The sequence below is a fragment of the Delphinus delphis genome, chromosome 14 (genome assembly GCF_949987515.2).
Source record: "Delphinus delphis chromosome 14, mDelDel1.2, whole genome shotgun sequence".
Classification (NCBI taxonomy): Eukaryota; Metazoa; Chordata; class Mammalia; order Artiodactyla; family Delphinidae; genus Delphinus; species Delphinus delphis.
In genome coordinates this window covers 81,206,900-81,233,210 of record NC_082696.1, presented here as the reverse complement: position 1 = coordinate 81,233,210, position 26,311 = coordinate 81,206,900, and the positions used below count along the sequence as shown (strand labels likewise).

The window sequence follows — 26,311 nt, the reverse complement described above, 5'->3', positions numbered from 1 at the left end:
CAAGCCTCCATGTGAGACAGGAGCCCCGGCTCACAGCCTGACTGCAACCTCATTTAACACCTAGAGCCAGAGGCACCCTGGTTCCTGGATTTCGGACGCACAAAAACTGCGAGAGGATAGATGTTTATAGTTTTAAGCCCCAAAATGTTGGTATAATGTTAGACAGCAGTAGATAACGTGCAGTCATCTTGTTTCTGATTAAGAGCCCTTTTGCCATGGGAGCCTTCTTTTGAGCACTCAGTGGGACCCAAATGTTCTCATGCTTTGGGGCCATTTGGAGAGGTCCTAATTCCAAAAAAACCTATTCCAAAACCTTTACATTTTCCCAGTCCCTGACCACTTGATTTCAGTGCCCATGAATTGATGTAGATCTTTATCTCAAGCTATATCTCCTTCCAGGCAAAGAGTAGAAGATAAAGTTCTGTCCTCTGGGAGGATCTTTTTTCTCTCTGCTGTTCCTCGAGGGCCTCTGTTAAATGCAGCTCGAAATGCCAAAGCAGTCATTTGCCAGCTGGTCAGTATATTGAGCAAAGTCCTCCGTAATCCAGCTTTGAATTTTTTCCTCTGTCAGCTGGTCACAAGGAGCTCACCACTAAACTGTAGATATGAACTAAGGGTGACGTGTGTATGTAAGCTACCGAGCTACCTGCTAATGAAAACTGCTTGGGTTTTGGCTCTGGCCGCGTTCCGAATATACCACTGCCTCCTGGTGAAAGGAGTCCTTACCTAGGGGGACCAGATGACTCCGGTTCGTGATGAGAAACTCAAATTATACAGCCACCTGATATTACTCGGTCAGACATCACCAGGGCCCAAGAGCTGGCCAAGAACTTACCTAAAAAAGGAAAAAAGGAAGGAATGAATGAAGAAAAAAAAAAAAAAACCGAAGGACTGCGGTTCTGTGTAGACTTTCCACAGGTCCCATGAAGCCTCCTGACCTGCCACAGGTGCTCCGAACACGGCAGGAGCCGCTGGAACCGGAGGGCGGATGCGCAGCTCTCCTTCCCAGCAGCTGGACCAGATGAGAGCCTTCTGCTCTGCGCTGCACCCAAACGTCATCTTCCAGGCCACCTGGTCAGTGGGTCAGAGTTCACTGAACAAGCAGAAATATAAAAAAATAAAGACGGAGAACTGAGGGGAAAGAAGCCTATTGCACAGGCAAAAGAGTAGAAGGTGCCCACTATTTGTGGACTGGAACAGCGAGCTTCCAAGAGACCTTCGCCTCAAATTGAGAGGAAGAAACGGAAGCATTCCCTCATCCAACTTCAGCCATGATTTGAGGTTTTCATCAACACGAGCTTCAGGGTAGTTTGGGTTGTTCTTCATGATAAGGCCGAGCCGCTCTACTTTTTCCTGCATACAGCCAGGCGCGGGAGCGCGGGTTTCCGGCGCTGGCTACGGAGGCCCCGCCCGCCCCGCGGAGGCCCCGCCCGCTCCGCAGCCCCGCCCCTCCCGCGGGGCGTGCCGGGAAGACGCGGATGTTGCGGACGCCGCGGGAGCTGGCGTCATGGTTGTGCTGGGCTTCAACTCGTTGCTGAGTCACATCCCGGCCACAGCGTGGAGAGCGGCAAGTAAGGCGCCCAGTCCCGGGGCCGAGGTCGCGGGCGGGGTCGCGAAGGCACGGATACCGCGAGAAACGCGTCCGGCGGGGCAGCGGCGTGTCGCGGGCTCGGGGGCCCTGGGCCTGCCGAGCCTTCGTGTCCTGCACGGCCACCGCGCTCGTCACCGGCAGGTCCTTCTCGCCCGAGCTCAGGGCGGGACCGGAGCTGGACAGTCGCTGGGACCCGCTGTCCGGACGCCTCCTTCCCGGCGGCCACCGCGATGGCCACGAAGCGGGGCGGGCGTCCTGAGTCCTGGGGGGTTCGCAGGGCGCGCGGCATTTGGTGCGCGTGGAGAGTGTGGAAAAGCGGGCCCTACGGCAGTGGACTCATCATTTGCTTATTTAGTTTATTTACAGCGTAAAAGATCTCTGGCAGTCTACAGTACTAGAAGTGGAAAAGTGCAGAATTTTGGAAAAGTGGGCCGAAGGCTAATAAGTATAATAAAAATTAGGTGAAGCCAGGAATTATTCCTGAGAAAGTATGCATGCTTTCAGTAAAAACCAATCTTGTAAAACCCATTTTTGCTGGAAAATTTTCTCAAAATATTACAGACTTAACCCACAGAGTATGCTAAGCCTAGTTTTAATTTAGGACACGCTGGAAAAATTGTGTTAAGTTGAAGACAATTCCGCCCCTCCTCCTGATGGGCCCCAGATTCCTATAAAGTTTGTTTTCCTTTCTGTAATCATCTCTCCCCAGACAGACTACCTGTTAAGTTGTAAAAATTTTAAATGATCCAGGAATGAATAATATATAAAGTAAAAGTCCCATACTGTTCAAACCTCGAGGTAATAACTGTGAAGCTCCGTTGTGTGTTCATTCAATATCCCTTTTTCACTAATGTTCAAAACTTAAGAATGAAGTGTTTCATACCAAAAATTTACATAACACATGTGAGTTGTGAAGCAAAGCCAACATTTGTGAATCCATTCTCCAGTTTAAGAAATAGAATATTTCCATTGCCAAGCGGCTACCTGCTACCTGCTTCCTGATGCAGTTGTGTAACTGCAAGCTTTTGATCTTTACAGAAAGGGCTTCATGCCATTTGCATTTATTTTACTTGCTTTTTTCACCTGACTGGTTTGAGATTCATCCATGTTGATATGTGATGCTGTAATTATTCATTGAGTTATGAGAGTGTATCATACGTTTTTCCTTTCCCCTTCTCAGTGGACATTGTGTAACTCTAGAAGCACCAGGATTGACTGCTACACATCTTGTGTACACTGTAGGTGTACTTGCACAAGGGTTGAATTCCTGGAATATGCGGCATAGGCCTGTTCAGTTTTACAATATGATGGCAAGCTGTAAAGGCATTTTCCATTCCTACTGGCTATTTATACTTCTACCAGCAGTATTAGAGTTCCTGTTGCCCCACATACTTGCCAACATTGGATAGCATCAGAAAATTTAATTTTTGTCTGCCTGTAGGGTGTTGAAACGGTATTTCATTACAATTTTGCGTTTCTCTGATTAGAGAAGTTAAACATCTTTTCGAAAGTTTTTCGCTTTTTTTGATGAAATATCTCTTCATTTTCTTATTGGGTTGTTTGTCTTTCTTATTTATATTCTTTACATGTATTTGACCACTATACCTTTTTTACTTATGTAAATGGCAGATAGCTTTGTTTGAGGGCGGAGGGAATGAAAAGTGCTTACTGAACTGAGAAGGCATCTTGAGACTGAAAAACACGGCAGGCAGGTTCATACAATCGGTGAATCAGTTTATCATAGGGTAACTTACCTGTAAAGGCTGAGAGCAGGCGGGCAACCGTCAGTAAAAATTAACAGCTGCCCTCCAAACCACCAAGGGGGCCATTGGGACAGTTTTATAGTTGACCTAGACTATGGAGGTACGTGCTTGGAAACAGGAAGTGCGTTCCTAAGATTTATGAGTAGGTAACTGGTCTTGTGGGTGCCCGGAATATGTCAGCGAAGATTTTCCTCATTGTTTGGGGACTAACAGAGTATAGAGGCCACCTGATCCGAATGATTATTGAACAATGTCGATTAACTGCTAAGCCCTTGACAACAGAGAGTGAGTGACTTCGCAGTACAGTCCTGGGTAGGGTCAGCAGAAAGCCTGTATGGGCCCAAGATGGCCTCACTTATGCTAACGGCCATACAAGCTCAAGCTCAGTTTGTGGACTGCTTTTGTTACTCTTATGGTGTCTTTTTTTAAAAAATTATCTTCAGCAGTAGACAGAATAAAATAATGGATCTGATTGTACAGTCACACAGATTCAAAGGAAAGGTGTCTTTTGATAAACAGGTATTTGTAATTTTATTATAATCTTGTCTTGATCCTTTTGTTTATTGTCTGTGCTTTGTGGTCTTTGTTAAAGCCTTCCCTACCCTAAGGTCATAGAGATATTCTGTATTTTCTCCTCAAAGGTCTATAGTTTGGCTTTTTATATTTAAGCCTTTATGCTACCAGGAATTGATTTTCATGTATGGTGTGAGGCAGGAAACCAATTTCACTTTCTTCCCATGTCAGTAACCAGTTGTCCCAGGCCCATATATTGGACCTTCCCCCCGCCCGATGTAACGCCCCTGTCATAAATCAAGTTTACATATGCATATGCACGCGGGTTTATTTCTTGGCTCTCTTCAGTTCCATTGATCTATTTGTCTGTTCCTGTGATGTAACACCTATCTTAATGACCATGCCTTTGTAACAACTCTTGATATTTAGTAGGATAAGTCCTTTCATCTTGTTTTTCAGAAGTGTCTTGGCTATTCTTGGATATCTGCTTTCCATATAAAATTCTTTAAAAAAAAAAGTTCCTGTTGGGGTTTGGTTACAACTGCTCAGTATTTTTTAAGATTATCATTTTCTGATTGCTGCTTATGTATAGAAACACAGTTGACTTATTTATTGATTTTGTGTCCAGTAACCTGGCTAAATTACTTTATTAATTTAAATAATTTATTTGCAGATTTTGGTGGGGCAGTGCTAGGTAGACACAAATATTGCCTGCAAATAATGAAAATCTAGTTCTCCCTTTCTAATCTTTATATCTTTTTCTTTTCTCTTGTTTCTCTGTCCTTGCTTAGATTTCCAGTACCATGTTGAGTAAAAGTGGTGATAGGCATACTTGTTCATAATTGTAAAGGAAATATGTTCATATTTCATCATGTAATATTAGCTGTAGGTGTGCCCTTTATTAGGTTAATGAAGTCCCTTGCCATTTCTAGAAGGATTTGGGGGGTTTTTTGTTTATGTAGTTGTCTGTTTTTTAAGACAGAATAAATCTTGAAATTTACTAATTCATTTTTCTTCATCTTGTTTGTTAATTCACTTTTCTCCTTTAATATGGTGGGTTGGTGAATTATAAATTTTTCTAGTGCTGAATCACTCTTGCATTTCTAGAAAATATTCAGATTGATCAGGTTGATTACATTATTAATTTAGTGTTGGGTTTGGTATGCTAATATTTTGTTTAGAAGTTGGCCTGTAATTTTCATGTCTTGGAATTTCCTTTTCTGGTTTTGAAATTAAAGTTATTCTAGCCTCTTAAAATGAATTCAAGAGTCTTCTCATCCTTTTCTCTTCTATATTAGATTTTTTTTTTTTTTTAAGATTGAAATACTCTGTTCCTTGAGTGTCCGCTACAGATTGCCTACAAAACTGTCTAGACCTGCTCTTTTCTTTGAGGGAAGATTTTAAATTATTGGTTATTTTTGTAATGATTATTGTGGTATTTATCAGATTTTCTCTTCTAAAGTCAGTTTTGATAAGTTAAATTTTTTGAGAAAATTGTTCATTTTGTATACTTTAAATATATAGGAATAAAGTTCCTGGTTTGGGGTTTTTAAAAAGCTTTTGTTCTACGTAGCTATGTACTCCTCTTTTACTCATATTATATATTTTACCTTCTCTTGGTTTTTTTGGGTGTTTTTGTGTTTGTTGTTGTCGTTTTCATATTAGCTTTACCAAAGACTTCACAGTAGTTTTAGTCTTTTAAGAGAACCAACTTTTGGTTTTGTTGATCCTCTTAGTTTTATGTCTTTTATTTATGTTATTATTTTCTTCTCTTACTGTTTTTATTTTCTTTCAATTTTCTGTGGGTTCCCCTTTTTTTTAGAAGATGTGGAAATGGTGCATCTCACATGTCTTAGCTCAGGCTGCAATAACAAAGTACCATAGACTGGGCGGCTTAAACATCAAACATTTGTTTTTCACAGATCTGGAGGCTGGAAAGTCCAAGATCAAGGTGCCAGCACATCTGGTCTCTGGTGTGAGCCTGCTTTCTGGTTCGCAGATGGCTGTCTTCCTGTTGTATCCTCATGTGGCAGAGAGCAGAAGGACCCTGAAAGCTCTCATAGCCTTTCTTATAAGGGCACTAATCCACCATGAGGGCTCCACCCTCATGATCTACTTGCCTTCCAAAGGCCCCACCTCCTAATATCATCACATCAGGGGTTAGAATTTCAGCATATGAATGTGGGGGGGGGTTGGGCACGAACCTTCCGTCCATAACATTGGCCCTTTTTTTTTTTTTTTGAACCATGGTAATGGTTCTCTTCATATAAACAGCATATGGCTAGATTTTGGTGAGTTTTTATTTTGAAGTCCAACAGCATACCTTTTAACTGGAGAGTTCAGTCGATTTACAATTATAGTTACTGATAAAATTGGCTTTATTTCTACCATCTTATTTTTCACACCTTCTATTTGTCATACTTTGAATTCAGTGTTTGCTTTTTTCATTTGTTTCCTCTGCTAGAAAAACAGGAAAAAAATGAAGATACACACTGCTTTGGAAGATATACACTGCTTTTTATTGGTTACCCTTGAAATCTAAATGCATGCTTAAGGAAGTTGAAAGTTAATTAATACCTTTATTCTCCTCCTAAATAGTACAAAGCTTAAAAATGCTTTGAATTCACTCACCCTCCACTTCTGTTGTTCAGCCTTTTAGGGGTGTGTGTGTGTGTGTTTGTTGTGTGTATGTTAGGTGGAATTGTGTAGTAACACAAATCAATACTGTTATTGCACTTCTATACAGTCAACATATGAAACTTTTATCTTCTATTTTATCTCACACTTTATTTTTTGATCACTTTCTTTTTATAAATTTATTTTCTTTGTCATGAGAACGCTTAGGATTTACTCTTTTAACAACTTTTAAATTTTTTATTTATGTATTTATTTTTGCTGCGTTGGGTCTTCGTTGCTGCGTGCGGGCTTTCTCTAGTTGCATCGAGCGGGGGCTTCTCTTCAGTGTGGTGCTTGGGCTTCTCATTGCTGTGGCTTCTCTTGTTGCAGAGCATGGACTCTAGGTGGGCTCTAGAGTGCAGGCTCAGTAGTTGTGGCGCACGGGCTTAGTTACTCTGTGGCACGTGGGATCTTCCCAGACCAGAGCTCAAACCTGTGTCCCCTGCATTGGCAGGTGGATTCTCAACCACTGCACCACCAGGGAAGTCCTTGGATCAGTTTCTTAAAGTACATTGTTTAGAAGTTCCCTTTGGTGACAGTCTTGTGATAAAGTTCTGTGGTTTTTTTAAATATATATTTTATTTTTAATCTGAAAATATGGTTTTATTTCTCTCCTGTTCTTGAAAGTAGTTTCAATGGCTGCATCATTTTCTCACAGCTCTATCTCTTCTGGCTTTCATTATAGCTAATGGGAAGTCATCTGTCTAATTTTTATTCCTTTACTAGTAATGTCTTTGATCTGACTGCTTTTTTAGATCTTCCTTTAATATTGGGTTCTTCATTTTACTTTGTGTCCACGTGTTTTTTGGCTTTTCTTTTTAATATAATTTTATTTATTTTTTATACAACAGGTTCTTATTAGTTATCTATTTTATACATATTAGTGTATATATGTCAATCCCAATCTCCCAATTCATACCACCACCACCACCACCCCCGCCGCTTCTCCCCCTTGGTGTCCATACATTTGTTCTCTACATCTGTGTCTTTGTTTCTGCCCTGCAAACCAGTTGATCTGTACCATTTTCCTAGGTTCCACATATATGCATTAATGTACGATATTTGTTTTTCTCTTTCTGACTTACTTCACTCTGTATGACAGTCTTTAGATCCATCCATGTCTCTACAAATGACCCAATTTCATTCCCTTTTATGCCTGAGTAATATTCCATTGTATATATGTACCACATCTTCTTTCTCCATTCGTCTGTCTATGGGCATATAGGTTGCTTCCGTTAACTGGATATCGTAAATAGTGCTGCAGTGAACATTGGGGTACATGTGTCTTTTTGAATTATGGTTTTCTCTGGGTATATGCCCAGTAGTGGGATTGCTGGATCATATGGTAATTCTATTTTTAGTTTTTTAAGGAACCTCCATACTCTTCTCCATAGTGGCTGTATCAATTTACATTCCCACCAACAGTGCAAGAGGGTTCCCTTTTCTCCACACCCTCTCCAGCATTTGTTGTTTGTAGATTTTCTGATGATGCCCATTCTAACTGGTGTGAGGTGATATCTCATTGTAGTTTTGATTTGCACTTCTCTAATAATTAGTGATGTTGAGCAGCTTTTCATGTGCTTCTTGGACATCTGTACATCTTCTTTGGAGAAATGTCTGTTTAGGTCTTCTGCCCATTTTTTCATTGCATTGTTTGTTTCTTTAATATTGAACTGCATGCGCTGTTTATATATTTTGGAGATTAATCCTTTGTCCGTTGATTCATTTGCAAATATTTTCTCCCATTCTGAGGGTTGTCTTTTCATCTTGTTTGTAGTTTCCTTTGCTTTGCAAAAGCTTTTAAGTTTCATTAGGTCCAATTTGTTTATTTTTGTTTTTATTTCCATTACTCTAGGAGGTGGATCAAAAAGATCTTACTGTGAGTTATGTCAAAGAGTGTTCTTCCTATGTTTTCCTCTAAGAGTTTTATAGTGTCTCGCCTTATATTTAGGTCTTTAATCCATTTTGAGTTTATTTTTGTGTATGGTATTGGGGAGTGTTCTAATTTCATGCCTTTATATTTGGCTGTCCAGTTTTCCCAGCACAACTATTGAAGAGACTGTCTTTTCTCCATTGTATATCTTTGCCTCCTTTGTTGACCATAGGTGTGTAGGTTTATCTCTGGGCTTTCTGTCCTGTTCCATTGATCTATATTTCTGTTTTTGTGCTAGTATCATATTGTCTTGATTACTGTAACTTTGTAGTATAGTCTGAAGTCAGGGAGTCTGATTCCTCCAGCTCTGTTTTTTTTCCCTCAAGACTGCTTTGGCTATTTGGGGTCTTTTGTGTCTCCAGACAAATTTTAAGATTTCTTTGTTCTAGTTCTGTAAAAACTGCCACTGGTAATTTGATAGGGATTGCATTGAATCAGTAGATTGCTTTGGGCAGTATAGTCATTTTCACAATATTGATTCTTTCAATCCAAGAACATGGCGTATCTCTCCATCTGTTTGTGTCATCTTTGATTTCTTTCATCAGTGTCTTACAGTTTTCTGAGTACAGGTCATTTACCTCCTTAGGTAGGTTTATTCCTAGGTATTTTATTCTTTTTGTTGCAGTGGTGAATGGGATTGTTTCCTTAATTTCTCTTTCTGATCTTTCGTTCTTAGTGTATAGGAATGCAAGCGATTTCTGTGCATTAAATTTGTATCCTGCAACTTTACCAAATTCATTGATTAGCTCTAGTAGTTGTCTGGTGACATCTTTAGGATTCTCTATGTATAGTATCATGTCATCTGCAAACAGTGACAGTGTTACTTCTTCTTTTCCAATTTGTATTCCATTTATTTCTTTTTCTTCTCTGATTGCTGTGGCTAGGACTTCCAAAACTATGTTGAATAATAGTGGCAAGCATGGACATCCGTGTGATTTGGGACCTAGAATGTCTTTCAGTTTTGCGTGGTTTATATTCACCAACATTTTCAATATAATATTTTTCTAAATAGTCAACCACAAAAAACGAAGAACAGATTATTATATGAAATATATTAGTACGATCAGAAACTCATATTTCTGTTACCCATATAATTTTTTTTAATAAATTTATTTATTTTTGGCTGTGTTGGGTCTTCGTTGCTGCACACAGGGCTTTCTCTACTTGCTGTGAGCGGGGGCTGCTGTTTGTTGCGGTGCACAGGCTTCTCATTGCGGTGGCTTCTTTTGTTGCAGAGCACGGGCTCTAGGCATTTGGGCTTCAGTAGTTGAGGCATGCAGGCTCAGTAGTTGTGCCTCGCGGGCTCTAGAGCACAGGTTCAGTAGTTGTGGTGCACGGGCTTAGTTGCTCCACGGCATGTGGGATCTTCCTGGTCCCGTGCTCAAACCCATGCCCCCTAAATTGGCAGGCGGATTCTTAACCACTGCACCACCAGGGAAGCCCCCATATAGTTTCTTAATAAAAATAAATGCAGCTTTACAAGATATTTTTTTGCAGGTTTTTCTCTTTTGATTTTTAGTGCATGCTTAACTAAGTATTATTTTGAGGACATAATTAAAAGTAAAATATGCCCTGAAATATTGAAGTGGAAGTTTGAAGACAGAATGGTCTGTAGTCTAACTCAATAAATACATTAAAATTTTAGAAGTGTTTTTATTTTAATATGTATAGAAATTGTTATTGATTCACAGATTCTTCTCAGCCAATTAGTATCATAAATGTGAAGTATTTTATGTAAGTGAGTATTTAGATGGGAGAAGTCTATATTCTGTAAGTCGTTGTAGCTTTCTTAATACATTCAGTTGTATATTTATTTTCTTAATCCTTGAATTTTGTTGGCTGAAGACTAATCTGCATTACAGTTGGACATTCAGACAATCAACAATGTTGCTAGACACTGAGATATATGCAGTGGACGTGCAAATTAACAGCCTGATGTACTATTTTGAAATTGTTAATGCAGTTTGTATGTAATGTTAACTTTATGTAATCTTACAAACATGTCAATGTAAATTCCAAATTGGCTGTGGAGGGTGTATATATATATATATATATATATATATATATATATATATATATATATACACACACACACACATACATGGAGACATATATACATACAAATACTTGTGCATATCTATTTGCATGTGTGTATATGTGTGTGTGTGTATATATATATATAATTTTTTAAAGCGGGGGGTTGGGTGATGTAGTCATTATTGGAATATGAATAAAATACATGTAGTGAAAGAAAATCCTAACTACGTGTAATGCTATCAGGAGCTTCCAGATAATTCTATAATAACAATAAAAGATACAGTCTGTCACTGTGCTAAGTGCTTTGCCTGAATTGTCCAGTTTAATCTATTTAGTAACCTCATGAGGTAGATACTGTTATATTCAATTTAGAGGGGAAGAAATGGATTTAGAAAGGGTAAATAACTTGACAAAGGTCAAACAACTAGTAAGTATTTGTTTTAGTTTCTTATTGCTGGTGTAACAAATTACCACAAACTTAGTGGCTTAAAAATCCTTACAGTTCCAGAGGTGAGAAGTCTGAAATGGGTCTCTCTGTGCTGAAACCAAGGTGTTAGGGTTGTGTTTCTTCTGGGTGCTCTAGGGGAGAATCTGTTTCCTCCCTTTTCCATCTTCCAGAGGCTGCCCAAGTTCCTGGACTTGGTGGCCCTTTCCTCCATCTTTAGAGCCAGCAACATCATCAAGTCTGTCTCTCACTGCCACCTCTCTGGTTCTCTCTTCCAGTTCTCTCTTCCTCTTTTAAGAACCCCTGTGATGACAGTGGACCCACCCAGGTAATCCAGGACAGTCTACCTAGTTCAGGGTCATCTGATGAGCAACTTCAGTTCCATCTCTTACCTAATTCTCCTTCACCATGTGACCTAGCCTGCACATAGTTTCCAGATATTAGGTTCTCACCCTCTTTGGGGGCCATTACTGTGCCTGCCACAGTGGTGTGACCAGAACTGGTACCCACCTCTGTCTGCCTCTAAAGCTCTTCCTTCAGGAAGTTGAAGACCCCAACCCTGAGGTCATTTTTCAGAGTGGTTTTGCCCTTACTGAACATTATCTCAACAAGGGTTGGATAACTTTCATAATACTGAAAGCTTACCTTTCTCATTGTAACCTCGAAAGTGAGCTCATTTATAGATTGCAGGTGCCCAATACAGTTTAAGATGTTTAATTGGCAGAAAAAGAGGGGCATGATTAGGATTTAAATATAAGAATACTAAATACAGTGCCTTGTGACTTACAGAGATTTAAATAGTAAATATTGTCATTGAAAAGTTCCTACTACTTAGTTACTCTTAATGATCTGATTCCTGGTATTTTTGGCATTGCTTCAGACAGGAATCCATATTTTATTTTATTTTATTTTATTATTTAATATTTTAAAAATAAATCTATTTTATTTATTTGTCGCCTTGTTGAGTCTTCATTGCTGTGCACAGGCTTTCTCTAGTTGCGGCGAGTGAGGGCTACTCTTTGTTACGGTGTGCGGACTTCTCATCGTGGTGGTGTCTCGTTGCGGAGCACAGGCTCTAGGCGCGCAGGCCTCAGTAGTTGTGGTGCATGGGCTCAGTAGTTGTGGAGCGTGGTCTCTAGAGTGCAGGCTCAGTAGTTGTGGCACACGGGCTTAGTTGCTCCGTGGCATGTGGTATCTTCCTGGATCAGGGCTCGAACCTGTGTCCCCTGCATTGGCAGGCAGATTCTTAACAACTGCGCCACCAGGGAAGTCCCAGGAATCCGCATTTTATATCTGTTTTTGCAATTTTGATAATGGTTAACTAACTCATTTCAAAGCTCTTCTTTTCAAACTGATAGCATTGGTTGCCTCCAAGGAAAGGAACTGGCCGTCTGAAAGATAGGGGCAGAGGGAAGGGTTGTCACTGTGTGTCCTTCTGTACTTTTTAATTTTGATAACTGTGAATGTGTAAGCTTAACACAAGTAAGTAAAAGTGTTACATTTTGAAGTAGAATAAATGAACAGCTCCTATTTTTTCACTGTCTTCACTCTGCTAGGATCACCCATTCTGTGTCATTCTTTGAGGAAAATAAGTTCTCAAGGAGAAAAATCCAAACCCATCAAACAACCCCTTAAGAAGCCAAAGTTACCAGAAGGTCGTTTTGATGCACCAGAAGATTCCAATTTAGAGAAAGAACCACTGACAAGTGAGTAGAGTAAACCTCCTCTCTTAATTTTTGGTCTCAAAGAAAGTGTTTCTGTCATTGAGAAGCAAATGAAAGGAAGGAAGCATGTTATTGTTTATAATTCTTCATTGACAGTAATAAAGAACATTTCAACAATGAATAAAATTACCATACAGTAAGTCCTCTATATACAAACGAGTTCTGTTCCGAGAGCACATTCGTAAGTCCAATTTGTTCGTAAGTCCAACAGAGTTAGCCTTGGTACCCAACTAACACGATCGGCTATATAGTACTGTACTGTAATAGGTTTATAATACTTTTCACACAAATAATACATAAAAAACAAAAACAAAGAAAACATTTTTAATCTTACAGTACAGTCCCTTGAAAAGTACAGTAGTGCAATACAACAGCTGGCACACAGGGGCTGGCATCAAGTGAACAGGCAAGAAGACTTACTGACTGGAGGAGGGAGAGGAGGTAGGAGATGGTAGAGCTGAAGGATTGTCAGCAATAGGAGACAGAGGGCAAGCTGCACTTTCACTCAGCCCTGATGTTGATGGAATGCACGTTCATATCTTTGAAAGTTTGCAACATGAAGGTTCGTATGTAGGGGACTTACTGAATTGACTGTCAGTATGTATGGGTTAAAAAAAAGATTTCCAGGTCCCTGGTAGTGATTGATTATGTTTGATTAATTTATTTATTACACCCCATTATTCGCATGGCAAAATATATGAATTAAGATGCAAGTAACAGAAACTTACTTGAACAGACTTAAGCAGAAGGTAGGGTATGCTGTTATTAAGGTACAGGGAACAAGTGAGGCTCCCTAGGGCAGTAATGCTGATGGGCCTTAGAAGAAGACTGGGACCTCAGGACTAAACACTGTATGGAAACCAGGGTGTTCTTCCTTCTCTTGTCTTTGGTACCTACTCTTCATTGTTTTCTGTCTCCATACTCCCTTCTGAGTCCACTGGGCAGAAAGTAACTGCTCCTAGCAGCTACTCAGTTCAAGAGAACAACAAGACTGAAAATACAATTTCTTAGTCCTGATTTCAGATTCCTTAAGAAGAGAGCTCCTTGGCCTACCTTGGATCAGATGTCCACAGCTAAATCAACCAGTGGCCAGTGGCCTGGTGAAAATGTGGTTGTTCTCACTGTAACTACATGGCTGGGGAAAGAGAAGGGGATGTTTTGGAGAATAAAGAGGTTTTTGGGCGGGAGAAGGGATGACAGACTAAACATTATTTTGTATTCAGTATATATAAAATTTGTTTCATGTCTTAAAGCTTTTTTTTTAAGTACTACTTTATTTTCATGCTATATCCTTTTGTACCTTTGAATTGTGGAAAATGTTCAGATATTAGCTATTCAAAAAATAGCATTTCATACAGCATAAATGTAAACATACCACTTTGAAACTTTGGCAAGGCTGCCCTGCTTGTCTGGTTTTTCCAGTCTCATGAGCACTAACCCATCTATGAAGTGAAGCATCCTAGGCAAGAAGATACCAGTAGAGGATACAGGGACCTGTGTCTGGAATTCTTCCTCGAATATAAAAGCATTGGGGGTTTGCTCATTCATTAAATATTTCAGATTATAGCACTCTACCAAGCCCAATCTCATAACCAGATCAACCAGCCAAGGTGATGGAGGCTTTTAAAAAGTTGCCATTAATCTAGAGGTAAAATTTCTCTTCAAAGGTTTTAGCTAAGCATAAAAATCTGAGAGGAAATATTTCCTTAAAATGTCTCACACAAAAGCAGCAGTCTCAGAAATAAGCACTCACATATATGCTTAATTGATTTTTGACATGGTTGCCAATACCATTCAATGGCGAAAAGGACAGTCTTTTCAATAAGTGGTGCTGAGAAAACAGGATATCCACATGTAAAAGAATGAAATTGGACCCCTTACCTTACACCATATTCAAAAACTAATTCTAAATATGTCAAAGACCTAAACTTAAGAGGGAAGACTGTAAAACTCTTAGAAGAAAATTGGGCAGACTCTTCATGTCCCTGGATTTGACAATGATTTCATGCATATGACACCAAAAGCACAAGCAACAAATGTAAAAATAGATAAATAAGACATCAACAAAATTAAGAAATTTTGTTCATATGAGAACATTATCAAGAAGGTGAGAAAAATAACCTACAGAATGGGGGAAAATATTTGTAAATCATATATTTGAAAAGAATTAATATCCAGAATAAAGAACTACAATTGAACAACAACGAAAACAACCCAATTCAAAAATGGGCAAAGGGGCTTCCCTGGTGGCGCAGTGGTTGAGAGTCCGCCTGCTGATGCAGGTGACACGGGTTCATGCCCTGGTCCGGGAAGATCCCACATGCCGCGGAGCGGCTGGGCCCGTGAGCCATGGCCGCTGAGCCTGCGCGTCTGGAGCCTGTGCTCCGCAACAGGAGAGGCCACGACAGTGAGAGGCCCGCGTATTGCAAAAAAAAAAAAATCTACATATGGAACAATTTCACTGGAAACTAGCAGAAAGACCCTGGTACAATCAAGACTGTAAAAAAATATCCACACATAATTGGGTAGGAAGGGAAGAAAAGTGATCAGGTCAGGACCTGTGCCCCTGGGAGAGGACTCAGAAGAAAATTGAGAATCCATGGCGGAGACCCACCATGGGCAGTGAGTGCTGAGAACCACAGATTGGGTGCCCTAGTCCTGGCGTCCTCCACAGGGGAGACGAGCCCCCTTGGCCGGTTGGAGGGCAACTGGGACTCCCAGGAGGGCAGAGGGACCTGGACTCCGCTTGTGAGGAGGGCGCACGCAAGCTTGGCCCAAAGGCAGGTCAGAGGGAGGTCTGCTCCAGCAGCTGCCAAGTCCTGCGGCGACCTCATCATGCACCCCAGCCCCAAGCCAAGCCAACTCTCTGGGGCAGCCACTACCAGGAAGAAGACTCAGCCGTGGGGCACAGCGGTGACCCAGTCCCAGGGTGGAGCCTGGGAGGGGTAGCGGCAGCCATTGTCGGCACCTACTCAAGTGGCACAGCAGAAGCAGCCCAGACCTCTGACAGCAGCTGGTCTGCCACAGCTCACTCCTGGTACACGCCGAGAGTCCACACGGGCCCCCCCGCAGCTCTGCAGTGTGGCTCCACAGCCAGATGGAGGTGACGGGCTGGGGGCAGTGATCAGCTGAGAGGGTCAAAGTGGACTTGTACCAAGGCTGCATCTGAGTGGAGCATGGGAAACAAATATGTGCACCTGAACAGGCAGTGAAGCAGAGACAGCTCAGACCTCTGTCTGAGGCTGACATGAGCGGAGAGCCCACACAGGCCCCACTCACTTCAGCACTTCCTGCTCTGGGGCAAGGAGAGAGGAAAAGACCCACTTAACGAGAACAGAGCCAGCTCATGCCTGACCCTCAGGGCTTCTGCTCCAGCAACCTGGGATCAGACCCCACCCCTGATAGGACAGTGACAGCCACCTAGCAAAGGGGAAGTCCTGCCCCACACCTGGCTCCAGCTCTAGCCCCTCCACCAGCAGGCCCACCTCCTACCAAGGAGATAGCTGTCAGCACACCCTGAGGAAAGACATGATTTGCGTCCGTGTCAAATTCAGTTCTCCCACAAAAGGCATTGGGCACACGCAGTCTGTATAGGGACACTCCTACATAAGAACACTCCTTCAAGGTAACTTTCACCTAAATTCACAGAGGCAGGAAAAATTAAGCAAAATGAAAAGGCAGAGGAACTCCTCTCAATTGAAAGAGCAGTAGAAAACCCCTGAAAAAACCACTAATGAAACAGTTGACTAGATAAAGAATTCAAAGCATTGGTTATAAGAATGTTAACTGAATTAGGGGGAAGAATACATTTACACAGCAATGTTTTTTAACAAGGAACTAGAAAATATAAAAAAAGACCCAATCAGAAATGAAGAATTCAATAGTTGAAGTAAAAAACACACTAGAAGGAATGAATAATGCATAAGTGATCTGGAAGATAGAATAATGCACATCACCCCATCAGAACAGCAAAAAGAAAGGCAGTTTTTTTTTTTTTTTTTTTTTGCGGTACACGGGCCTCTCAGTGTTGTGGCCTCTCCCACTGCGGAGCACAGGCTCTGGACGTGCAGGCTCAGCGGCCATGGCTCACCGGCCCAGCCGTTCCGCAGCATGTGGGATCTTCCCAGACCGGGGCACGAACCCGTGTCCTGTGTTGGCAGGCGGACTCTCAACCACTGCGCCGCCAGGGAAGCCCAAGAAAGGCAGTTTTAAAAAATGAAAACAGTCTAAGAGATCTCTGGGATAACATATAAGGAGCCCAGAAGGAGGAGAGAGAGAGAGAAGGGAATTGAAAATGTATTTGAGGAAATTGTGACTGAAAACTTCCACAATCTGAAGAAAGAAACAGATATCGAGGTACAGGAAGAGGGTCCAAACGAGATGAACCCAAACAGATGCACACCAAGACATATCATAATTAAAATGGCAAAAGTTCGAATTCTGAAGGCAGGAAGAGAAAAACAGTGTCATACACAAGGAAGTCCTATAAGTCTGTCACCTGATTTCTCTGCAGAAACTTTACAGGCCAGAAGGGAGCAGCACGATATATTCAAAGTCCCGAAAGGGAAAACCTGCAACCTAGGGTACTCTATTCAGCAAGATTATCATTAAAATAGAAGGAGTGATAAAGGGCGTCTCAGATAAGCAAAAGCTAAGAGTTCATCAGTACTAAACTTACCTTAAAAGAAATGTTGAAGGGACTTCTCTGAGTGGAAAAGAAGTAAGCTGTAGGAAAGGGGAAACCCTGATAGGAAAGGCAAATATATAGTAAGGACTGAGGATCAACCACTTAAATAAGCCAGTACAAAGATTAAAAACAAAAAATTGTAAAAGCATTTGGTTAACTGTTGCCTGCAGTGACCTGGGACATAGACCCCACATACCTAATGAACTTGTAGCTGTAAGGGAAGGGCTGGAAAACAGAACCTTAATAATATCTGTTGGTTGTTACTGACTGTTTGGCAAGGAATTAAAAAGAAAGAGATGAACTTAAAAAAAATTGTAGAAGCAACTGTAACTATAGTAAACAGTTAAGAGATAAACATGAAGGTCTAAAATATGACATCAAAAACATAAAATGTAGGGGAGAGGTGTAAAAACTGTAGATCTTTTCAAATGCATCTGAACTTAAATGACTATCAGTTCAAACCAAGTAGATATAGTTACAGGTCAACATATATGAATCCCATGGTAATCACAAATCAAAACTACAGTAGATAAAACTAAAAAGAATACAAGCATACTACTAAAGAAAATCATCAAACCACAAGAGAAGAAACGAAAAGAAGAAATGAACAAAGAAATAGAAAAACAACTAGGAAACATAAAATGGCATTAACTACATACCTATCAGAAATTAAATGTCAAAGAACTAAATAGTCAAATCAAAAGACATAGGGTGATGAGGGCCCTTCTATTTGCTGCCTACAAGAGACTCACTTCAGAGCCAAAGACACAGACAAAGTGAGGGGATGGAAAAAGTTATTTCATGCAAACAGAAATGACAAGAAAGTGGGGGTAGCAATAATCATATCAGATAAAGTAGACTTTAAACAAAGACTGTAACAAGACAGAGAAGGGCATTATATAATGGTAAAGGGATCAATACAAGAAGAGGATGTTATCATTAACATAAATACTTGAAACAGGAGCACCTAAATATATAAAGCAAATACTAACAGACAAAAAGGGAGAAATTCACAATAACAGTAGTGCACTTTAACACCACACTTACATTAATGCACAAATCATCCAGACAGAAAATCAATAAGGCAACACTGGTCTTAAATGACACAATAGACCTCTTGGACTTAACAGATATGTACAGAACATTACATCCAAAAACAACAGAATACACATTATATTCAAGTGCACATGGAACATTCTCCAGGATAGATCACATGCTAGGCCATAAAACAAGTCTCAAAAAAATGTGAGAAGATAGAAATTATATCAAACATTTTTTCCGACCGTAGCAGTATAAAACTAGAAATCAATTACAAAAAGAAAAATGGGAAAAGAACAAATACTTAGAGACTAAAACAACATGCTACTAAAAAACCAATGGGTGAATGAAGAAATCAAAGAGGAAATCAGAAAATACCTCAAGACCAAAGAAAATGGAAATTCAACACTCCAAAACCTATAGGGTGCAGCAAAAGTAGTTCTAAGAAGGAAGTTTATAGCAGTACAGGCCTTTCTCAAGAAAGAAGAAAAATCTCAAGTAAACAACATAACCTGCCACTTAAAAGAATTAGAAAAAGAAGAACAAAGCCCAAAGTCAGCGATAGGAAGGAGATAAAGATCAGAGGGGAAATAAAGTAACGATCAACAAAACAATAGAAAAGATCAATAAAACCAAGAGCTGTTTTTTTTAAAAGATGAACAAAATTGGTAAACATTTAGCAAGGATCACCAAGAAGAAAAGAGAGAAGACCCAAATAAAATAAGAAATGAAAGAGGAGAAGGAACAGCAAAAACCGCAGATAAAAAAATCATAAGAGAACACTACTAACAGTTATATGTCAATGAATTGGACAACCTAGAAAAAATGGATAAATTTCTAGAAACATACAACCTGTCAAGACTGAATCAAAAAGAAATAGACAACTTGAACAGACTGATCACTAGTAGTAAAGTTGAATCTGTAATTTAAAAACTCCCAGCAAACAAAAGTCCAGGACCAGACAGCTTCAAAGGAGAATTCTACCAAACATATAAAGAAGAGCTAATACCTGACCACCTCAAACTATTCCAAAAAATTGAAGAGGACGGAACACTCTCAAATTCATTCTACAAGACCACCAATAATTACCCTGATACCAAAACACACAAAGACACTACAAAAAAAGAAAATTACAGGTCAATATCGATGAATATAGATTCTAAATCCTCAACAGAATATTAGCAAACTGAATCCAAAAATATATTAAAAGGATTGTATATGATGATCAATTTGGATTTATTCCAGGGACACAAAGATTGTTCAGTATTTGTAAATCAATTAATGTGATATACCACATTAACAAAAGGAAGGATAAAAACCAACTGATCATCTCAATAGATGCAGAAAAACTATTTGACAAAATTCATTATCCATTCATTATAAAATTCTCACCGAAGTGGGTATAGAGGGAACATATCTCAACATAATAAAGGCTATTTATGACAAATCCACAGCTAACATCATATTCAGCAGTAAAAGTTGCAAGCCTTTCTTCTAACTCAGGAACAAGACAGGGATGCCCACTCTTTGCCCCTTCTATTTAACATAGTATTGGAAGTTCTAGCCACAGCAATCAGACAAGGAAGATAAGTAGGTATGCAAATGTGAAGGGAAGAAGTAAAACTGTCATTATTTGCAGATCCATGATACTATATATAGAAAACCCTAATGTCTCCACCAAAAACTATTAGCACTAATAAATGAATTCTGTACAATTGCAGAATACAAGATTAATATACAGAAATATGTTTCCTTTACATACACTAATAATGAACTATCAGAAAGATAAAGTAAAAAAAAAATCCCCATTAAAATCACACCAAAAAGAATACAATACCTAGGAATAAACTTAAAGGTGAAAGACCTGTACTCTGAAAACTATGAAACAATGATAAAACTAATAAAAGAAATGGAGGGATATCCTGTGCTCTTGGATTGGAAGAATTAATATTGTTAAAATGGCCATACTACCCAAAGCAATTTTCAGATTAAATGCAATCCCTATCAAAATACTTGTGACATTTTTCACAGAACTGAACAAATGAGCCTAACATTCATATAGAACCACAGAAGGCCCCAAATTGCCAAAACAATCTGGAGGAAAAAGAACAAATCTGGAGGTGTCAAGCGCCCAGACTTCAGACTATACTACAAAGCTACAGTAATCAAAACAGCATGGTACCGGCACAAAAACATACACATAGATTAATGGAACACAATAGAGATCCCAGAAGTAAACCCATGAACCTTTGGTCAATTAATCTACAACAAAGGAGGCAAGAATATACAATGGAAGAAGACAATCTCTTTAGTAAGTTGTGCTGGGAAAACTGGACAGCTACATGTAAAAGAATGAGATTAGAACATTTCCTCACACCATATACAAAAATAAACTCAATGGACTAAATATCTAAATGTAAGATCTGAAGCCATAAAACTCATTGAAGAGAACATAGGCAGAACACTCTTTGACATAAATTGTAGCAATATTTTTTTGGATCTGTCTCCTAAGGCAAAAGAAGTAAACAGATGGGACCTAATTAAACTTAAAAACTTTTGCACAGCTAAGGAACCGTGGACAAAACGAAAAGACAACCTGTGAATGAGAGAAAATATTTGCAAACGATATGACCAACACAGGGTTAATATCCAAAATATATAAACAGCTCATACAACTCAATATAAAAAAACAGTCCAGGGCTTCCCTGGTGGTGCAGTGGTTGGGAGTCCGCCTGCCGATGCAGGAGACACGGGTTCGCGACTGGGCCCGTGAGCCATGGCCGCTGAGCCTGCGCGTCCCGCAACGGGAGAGGCCCGCGTACCACCAAAAAAAAAAAAAAAAAAAAAAAACAGTCCAATCCAAAAATGGGCAGAAGACCTGAATAGACATTTTTCCAAAGAAGACATACACATGGCCAACAGGCACATGAAAAAATGCTCAACATCACTAATTATTAGAGAATTTCAAATCAGAACTACAGTGGGGTACCACCTCACACTGGTCAGAATGGCCATCATCAAAAAGTCAACAAATAATAAATGCTAGAGAGGGTGTGGAGAAAAGGGAACCCTCCTTACACTGTTGGTGAGAATGTAAATTGGTGCATCCAATATGGAAAACATTATGGAGGTTCCTCAGAAAACTGAAAATAGAACTACCATATGACCCAGCAATTCCACTACTATGTACATATCCAAAGAAAATGAAAACACTAATTTGAAGAGATACGTGCACCCCAGTGTTCATAGCAGCATTATTTACAATAGCCAAGATATGGAAGCAACTTAAGCGACCAATAGATGCATGGATAAAGAAGATACACACAAACACACACACACACAATGGAATATTACTCAGCCATTAAAAAGAATGAAATTTGCAACAGTGTGGATGGACCTCGAGAATATTATGCTTAGTGAAAAAATCAGAGAAAGACAAATACTCTATCACTTACATGTGGAACCTAAAAAATAAACAGTGTATATAGCAAAACAGTAACAGACTCACAGTATAGAAAACTAACTAGTGGTTCCCAGTGGGGAGAGGGAAGGGGCGGGCCAAGATAGGGGTATGGGATTAAGAGGGTACAAACTACTGTGTATAAATTGGATAAGCAACAATGATATATAGCACAGGGAATTATTGCCTTTATCTTGTAATACCTTTTCCTGGAGTATAATCTGTAAAAATAACTGAATCACTGTGCTGTACACCTGAAACTAATACAATATTGTAAATCACCTATACGTCAAAGAAAATGAATGAGTGATTAGACATTGTTTAAGAATTGGGATTCTTTCAAATAGCTGGTTCCTCTCCTGATCTTCCTGTGTACAGATCAGTACAGTGTATGTACTAAGAGCAAGACTGCAGCCAGAATGTGTGAATTCAAACTCAGTTTCATCACTTAGTCTCGTCTTCCTCATCTATAAAATGGAAACAATAATTGTTCCTGTCCCAAAGGATTATTATGAGGGCTAAACGAATTAATATGTATAAAGTCCTCAGAATTGGGCCTGACTCAAAACGGAAAATCCTATTATGAACATACACTGTTAACAATAATAACAGCTGTTATGCCCATAAATGGCAGTTTCCGGGAACCAGTTGCTGAAGCCAAAACTGTATGATGAGGAAAATTAATACTCATAGCTAAAATTATTTGAGCATTCTTATGGAGCTGGCACTGTGCTAGACCTTTTACATGCATTTCTTTTTTTATTTCTCAAGATAGTAAGGCAGGTATGATGGTTGTACCCACTTCACTGTTAAGAAAAATAAGGCATTGAATCAAAGTAATCTTGTTTCAAAACCTTCCAAACCCTGTGGATTTGTACTCTGTATTCTCTGCACCCCTTTCCTTCTGTTCTAACCCAGCCACTCCTCAGATGAGGGCCTGAGAGTCCTCTGAGAATTCTAAGTCACTAATGCAGGAAATAAAGTAGATTGGATATGAAGATTGGATGCTAAAGTGATTTCTCAAACTGGGGCGAGGAACCACTCTCTGGGGAGAGTTTGTTTAAGGACTGCATAGTAGTAGCCTCATCAGTAGCATGCAGCCTGTTAACTGTCAGCTCTGCAGCCTCGTCTGCAGAATTGACCATAATGCTTTTCCCATCTCCATTGACTGCTTTTTTTTACATCTCTGTCTTTCTTCAGAATTTCCAGATGATGTTAATCCTGTTACCAAAGAAAGAGGTGGACCCAGGGGCCCAGAACCTACCCGATATGGAGATTGGGAACGAAAAGGACGCTGTATTGATTTTTAAGCCACATATTCGTTAACTTCAGTATCTTTTTCTGATTGTGTACATCTGAATTAACTTATTTTTGATTATTTTCTTTCTGTATATCCTTTAAGTCATCTAATTTCTATAATGTGTTTAAAAATATATATGATAGCTCTGGAAGAAAATATGCTGTTATAAATCAGGAAAGAGGAAATATTAGCACATTAATTTTAATTTAAATGTATTAGGATATTTAAGTGATGATTAGAGCTGCAAACTTTTATTTCATCATGTTTCAGTTTAAGTTAATCAGTTGCTTATAAGATACAAATGTAAGAAAGACAATGTTTTTTTTAAATGATTTCATTGCCATGTGCTAGGTAATAGTGACTTTATAAATGTGAGTTAAGTAATGCATTATAGTTCGGTAAGGCCACAGTAACAGCAGAAAATCTTTAACTCTGGAGCCAGATCACTTGGGTTCAGATCCCAGCTCCACTACTTACTAGCTTATGTGACCTTGGGTAAGTTATTTAACTTCTCTGTGCTTCAGTATCCTTATGTGTAAATTGGAGATAATCCTAGTTCCACCTCATAGGACAGTTGAGAAGATTAAATGAGTGAATACATGTAAACCACCTGGAGCAGTGCACACTAGAAGAGCTGAAAGCAGTTGCCGCTGGAGGCGAGTTGGGTGGACAGGGACTGCGGTTTCTCATTAGACGCTTTTTCTCTCTTAAAATAAATGAATATGTTAGGTACTATTTTAAGAATTTATACAAGTTCATTGGGGAAATTTAGAAAACAGTATAAAGAAGAAAACAAGAATTGTCTATAAAACCTCTACACCTGCTTACCCTTTGACGTATTGTCCTTCAATAATCTAAGTAAGTATACATGTTTTGTATATCTGTTATCCTAACAATTTCATAGTGAAAATGATGTTTCACTATTTGAATCTTCACTTTCTTAATCACAAGTGATGTTAAACACGCTTCTCTATGTTTATCAGCCTTTTGTGTCTTCTGTTAATTGCTTTTTCTTATCTTTTGCTCATTTTCTGTTGGATGTTGGTCTTTTGTTATCAATTTGTATGAGACTTTTGCTTTTCACTTGTGCTTATTTATGTTGAAATTTTTCTTATTTTTGTAGCGTCAGTTTTTTTTATCTTTGTGTAACTTGGTCTCTGTGACCTTAATGTACTAATATCCCTTCACAAGTTCCTTGGTGGTTCCTGTCCATGATGAAGTCTTAAGTTCTGTGTCCTTCCTGTTCTGACCCTTTACATCTGTTCAGGCCCCTCCTTCCCAGTCAAGCCCCACTACTCACAGCCTCTTAGACGTGTGGGTAGATAAACATGCCTTCTGCCTGAAATGCCCTCTTCTTTACTGTCTGCCTAGAAAACACCTATCAAGCTATACCTCACTTCCTTGACTATCTTTTGTGTGTCATTTCCACATTCAACTATTACAGACATACTAACTTGTTTTAGAATTAATTTTCAATTCTGCATCCTCCATCAGTCCGTGGGCTTCCCTATCTGTCTTATATTCCTGATTTATTTCATTCGGTTTTGTACCCCCAGTTGCAGCATGGTGCTGAGCATTTAATAAACACTCAACAAACGTAGGCTCCGTTTTGAATCATCCAGCAGAACTCCACAGTGGCCCCCGAGATTCCCTCTCCCTGGTGTGCATGTGAATATGATGAGATAGTCATTCCCTTGATTAAGTTACATTATATGGCAACGATGATGGAATAGTCATTCTGGGGCTCAAGTTACCTGTGTAATAATCCACTGTAGCCAACGGGAGGAAGGTTCTCCTGCTGGATTTGAAGAAGTAAGATGCTCTGTTGTGGAAGTGCCATGGACCAGCTCCTGAGGGCAGCTTTCAGGAGCTGGAAGCTGCCCTGCTGACAGCCAGCAAGGAAACAAGAGCCTCGGTCTTCTTGCAGCCACAGGCTCTGAAGTCTGCAAACCACAGGAATGGGATTGGAAGCGGATTCTGAGCCTCAGATGAGATGCCAGCTCCAGCCGACACCTTGATTTCAGCCTGGTGAGACCCTGAACAGAGGACCCAGCTACCCAGTACCCAGACTCCGGACCCAAGGAAGCTGTGAATAATGTTTGTTGCTTTAAGCCACTGGGTTTGCAGTAATGTCTTGTGCAGCAACAGGAACCTGTTACAGTATTCGAGCTGCTATTACTAGGGCATTGGCCTTGAATCTCAGGAGCAGTGACTAGGCTGGTTTAAGACCTGCAGTTTGATGAACTGGATCCTTGTCTTCATTATTTGTACACAAAATTCCTCTCAGACCTGCTTTGCCAAACCGTTGCCCTGTCTTTCTTAGGAGACACGAAGCCCTACTACCTTGCAGGCATTCTTCCCAGTGCCACCTCCCTCGTGATCAACAACTAAGTTGAGTTCCTGCTCGCAGGTTCCCTCTTGCCATGTTCTGTCTGCACATGATACCACTCCTGCTACTCTATGGCGAGTCTCTTTCCCTGTGGGACCGCATGTGTGTGAACTACACCTATTTACTGTGACATTTTTGTGTGCAGTGTCAAGCCTGCTGGACTGACCTTCCTTCAACACCTGCAGCCTGGTCTCATTCAGTGCCCAGAAGCTAGTATTGTTTCCTTCTCACAATGTCCCCTGTAATAAGTTTCCTGGCCCGGTATTCTAGAATTGGGCCAGCTGGGTCCCTCAGGCGAGATAAAATAATCCTAAATCAACCTTAAACTGCTATAAGAATGCCCCAAATTCTTTTAGGAATTTATTTATAAAAGAGTAATGCATTTTTCTTTAAACCACCCAAAATACTAAAAGATTTGGAATCTTCTGAGGTTTCTAATGTTTTTTTGGGGGTGGGGTGGGTTGTTTGTTTTTTCGGTACGCGCGCGGGCCTCTCACTGTTGTGGCCTCTCCCGTTGCGGAGCACAGGCTCCGGACACGCAGGCTCAGAGGCCATGGCTCACGGGCCCAGCCACTCCGCGGCATGTGGGATCTTCCCGGACCGGGGCACGAACCCGTGTCCCTTGCATCGGCAGGCGGACTCTCAACCACTGCGCCACCAGGGAAGCCCGGTTTCTAATGTTGATAAGAGACAAGTAACAAAAAGTTCCCCTTGGGTTGCAGGGGCATGGGATTAGAAAAGATAGGCAGCGGTTA

General features: G+C 40.1%; 1 protein-coding gene across 9 annotated transcripts; it reads left to right on the top strand.

Moving 5' to 3' along the window:
* The first annotated feature begins 1,433 nt into the window (after window positions 1-1,433).
* SDHAF4 (succinate dehydrogenase complex assembly factor 4) lies at window positions 1,434-26,038 on the top strand. Of its 9 annotated transcripts, none has more exons than XR_009521967.1 (5): window positions 1,434-1,571; window positions 12,515-12,664; window positions 23,068-23,198; window positions 23,606-23,662; window positions 24,724-26,035. XR_009521967.1 is itself a non-coding variant. In XM_060030405.1 (4 exons), the coding sequence occupies exons 1-3, from the start codon at window positions 1,508-1,510 to the stop codon at window positions 23,175-23,177; spliced, it is 324 nt and encodes a 107-aa protein (XP_059886388.1). In that variant the 5' UTR covers window positions 1,434-1,507; the 3' UTR covers window positions 23,178-23,198; window positions 23,610-26,038. The 9 variants fall into 9 exon arrangements, 3 of the variants coding, with proteins under 3 accessions (XP_059886388.1, XP_059886389.1, XP_059886386.1); XR_009521966.1 differs by having other exon boundaries at window positions 23,610-23,662; window positions 24,724-26,034; XR_009521968.1 differs by having other exon boundaries at window positions 25,095-26,031.
* The last annotated feature ends 273 nt before the right edge of the window (window positions 26,039-26,311 follow it).